This window comes from Sinocyclocheilus anshuiensis, unplaced genomic scaffold, assembly GCF_001515605.1.
Source record: "Sinocyclocheilus anshuiensis isolate Anshui unplaced genomic scaffold, SAMN03320099.WGS_v1.1 scaffold68, whole genome shotgun sequence".
Taxonomy (NCBI): domain Eukaryota; kingdom Metazoa; phylum Chordata; class Actinopteri; order Cypriniformes; family Cyprinidae; genus Sinocyclocheilus; species Sinocyclocheilus anshuiensis.
The window spans coordinates 1,189,306-1,192,278 of NW_015555741.1; the positions used below are offsets into that span (position 1 = coordinate 1,189,306).

Here is a 2,973-nt window from a genome sequence, read left to right on the forward strand (position 1 = left end):
TGCTTGAAGAAAAAGGCTTACCAAAACAAAGTTACTGGGTTAATCTTTTTCACGTTTCCTTGGTTGGTAGATGCAGCGGGGACCTGATTATAGCACTTAAAACCTGGAAAAGTCAGATTTTCATGATATGTCACCTTTAATGCTCGTTCTTGTCTTTCAGACTGATCAGGGCATCAAGAATTTGCCAGTTGAAGAGGCCGATCGTCTGGCATCCACCGACCCAGATTACTCCATCAGAGACCTTTACAATGCCATCTCAAATGGCAACTTCCCATCCTGGACTCTCTACATCCAAGTCATGACCTTTGAGCAGGCGGAGAACTGGCAGTGGAATCCGTTTGATTTGACTAAGGTTTCCGCATCCCAGAATGCGCCTCAAGACACTACGCTAGTGGTTCTTAACCTCTTTGACTTAAAGGCACCCTTTGTTCAAAACAATATTTGAAGGCCCTCCTATTTAGGCTGATATGTACCTCTGGTACACACAAAAATAAAACTAATACAATGGAAAAAACACTCAAAATTACAAAAAAAAGCATTTTAAGATGAATAGAACATTAATATAAAATAAATTATATGTAATGTATATTATATGTAATTATACTGTATGTATGTGGGCCCTGGCCTCCTGGTTGAGAACCAGTGCACTACACTAATGTCTGGAATTGGTCACTACACAATTCCCGTACTTCCATTTGCATTCTTTCATAGTTTTGATGAAGTAGTCCTAATAAAGAATGAGTATGTAGGTGTGTCCATCCCGATGACTGGCTCTGTGTCTCTCAGGTGTGGCCCCATAAAGACTTCCCTCTGATTCCTGTGGGACGCCTCGTGTTGAACCGAAACCCTGTCAACTATTTCGCTGAGGTCGAGCAGCTGGCATTTGATCCCAGTAACATGCCACCTGGCATTGAGCCCAGCCCGGACAAGATGTTGCAGGTATGTTTGTACTACTGTGTCACAAAACCTATTAAGCATTAGCATTAGCGACACATTTCAGAAGTTCGTCTTTGCACAGGCTTATGATACACAAAAGTATGCTTGTTCACTATTTTGTCTTTGAGCAAAGCACTTAAGCTCTGCATACTTGTAATAAGTGTCCTGTAAATCACTTTGGATTAAAGCGTCAGTGACTAATAACTAATCGCAAGAATGAGTAGAATGACTAAATGCTATAATTACTCAATTCTGTCGCCACAGGGGCGTCTTTTCTCCTATCCAGACACACATAGGCATCGGCTCGGAGCGAATTACCTCCAGCTGTCCGTCAACTGCCCCTACCGCACCCGCGTGGCAAACTACCAGAGAGACGGACCCATGTGCATGTTTGACAACCAGGGTGAGTGACACACACTACAAACACTGCAGAACAAGACGCAATGTCACATATTGGGTTTGGTTTTGAGTAAGAAATAGTATTAGGGCCAGATTTACTAACAGCTTGCACCAGCGCAAACCATCTTTAGGCATTAAAATAGTAGGATTTACTAAAGACGCGCATTGTCAGTAAATCACATGCAGAATTTTCCCGTCCCATCTGCGCTTTTATGGAATTGCGCTCTAAAGCTAATTTGCCCTGTTTAGTAAATCTAGCCCTAAGTCTCTTAAAAGTGACTCAGATTAACAACGCAACATCTGTCTGGAATGCCTGATCAGGACATGTGACCCAAACGCTTGCAATTCATTGGTCGTTGAATTATTGGTTTGGCAAATACAACAGCAGTTCCTTTCCTGTCCTGCAGGGGGAGCGCCTAACTACTTCCCCAACAGCTTCAGCGCTCCTGATACCCAGCCGCGCTTCGTTGAGTCCAAGTGTAAAGTGTCTCCTGATGTGGCCCGATACAACAGCGCAGACGATGACAATGTGACCCAGGTGTGTTGGCGAATTTGTCTGCGTCTTTGTACGAATAATCACAGATTCGTTTGGAGCCAGAGTCTGTGCAGTAGTGTCATGAGGTGGAGCCGCGGTATCAAACTCCCGCAGACCCAATCAACCATAACGACACGCCCCGTTTTTATAGCATCGAATTACTAGCTAAAATCAAACTTATCACAAAAACGAACATTTGACCATATATCAGCGTGATAACAACTACCTTAAATGACCAAAACCATCTTTCGGAAAATTGTATTGGAAGTAGGGCTGGGCGATATAGCTAAAAAATATATCAACGATATATGTTTCATATCGTTCGGTATCGATAATTATTGAAATTTTTTATAACCTTTTTTAAAACAGAGCAATAGAAAAAAAAATTTGAATTTAACCACTGTATTTTTAATTTGCCCACTTTATTAAGACAAACAACATATAACAAATACATAACAAATATATATACATTTTTTTTAACAGTCAAACACAAAATAACATTTAAACAAATATCTCCTTATGTTTTATATGCAGATTAAATAAGTCTTAAGGAAACTTTTGGCTTGTTTCCCGAGGCCACAGGAGGGCGCAATGAGCAAAATAATGCAACGCATTAATTGTCAATTCAAATAATGGTCTATAAAAATGTCATAACGTCTAAATTAACATATATATATCAAATATAATTTTGTAAACCGCATAAACAATTATGAACAAAACAGCATCATGTGTTTATGCATTCCTTAGCCTAATACAAAGAGCCAAATCGCCGATCACACAGATTGCATTTAAAAACATATGAGACGCAGTGAAATGAAATAAACCTTCACAAATTCGCGTCGCGTTTTCTAAACGTTAAAACTGTTTTAACTTTGCATGACTTTCTTTGCATCTCTTGTGTGAGTGCAGCAGTCATATTTGTCCGTCTAAAAATGTGCTGAATATGCGTTCTGTGGGAATGGCTTGGTTTCGGTTTTAACCTAATCAAGATCTTCTACGCATTGAGCTACTATATTTCTCTAATATTTTGAACAAATAACAGCAGCAGTGCATCTCATGGGTTAGACTAACAAAACATTAAAATGCAACGTCACTTACATCAT

At 39.9% G+C, this 2,973-nt stretch overlaps 1 protein-coding gene across 1 annotated transcript in view; it reads left to right on the plus strand.

The window, feature by feature from the left end:
* Positions 1-2,973, plus strand: part of cat (catalase) — an 11,096-nt gene that overhangs the window by 5,435 nt on the left and 2,688 nt on the right. Inside the window, exons 7-10 of the mRNA XM_016466803.1 lie at positions 161-352; positions 787-939; positions 1,201-1,339; positions 1,743-1,873. Coding sequence (XP_016322289.1) covers positions 161-352; positions 787-939; positions 1,201-1,339; positions 1,743-1,873 — 615 coding nt within the window. The remainder of the gene's footprint in view (positions 1-160; positions 353-786; positions 940-1,200; positions 1,340-1,742; positions 1,874-2,973) is intronic.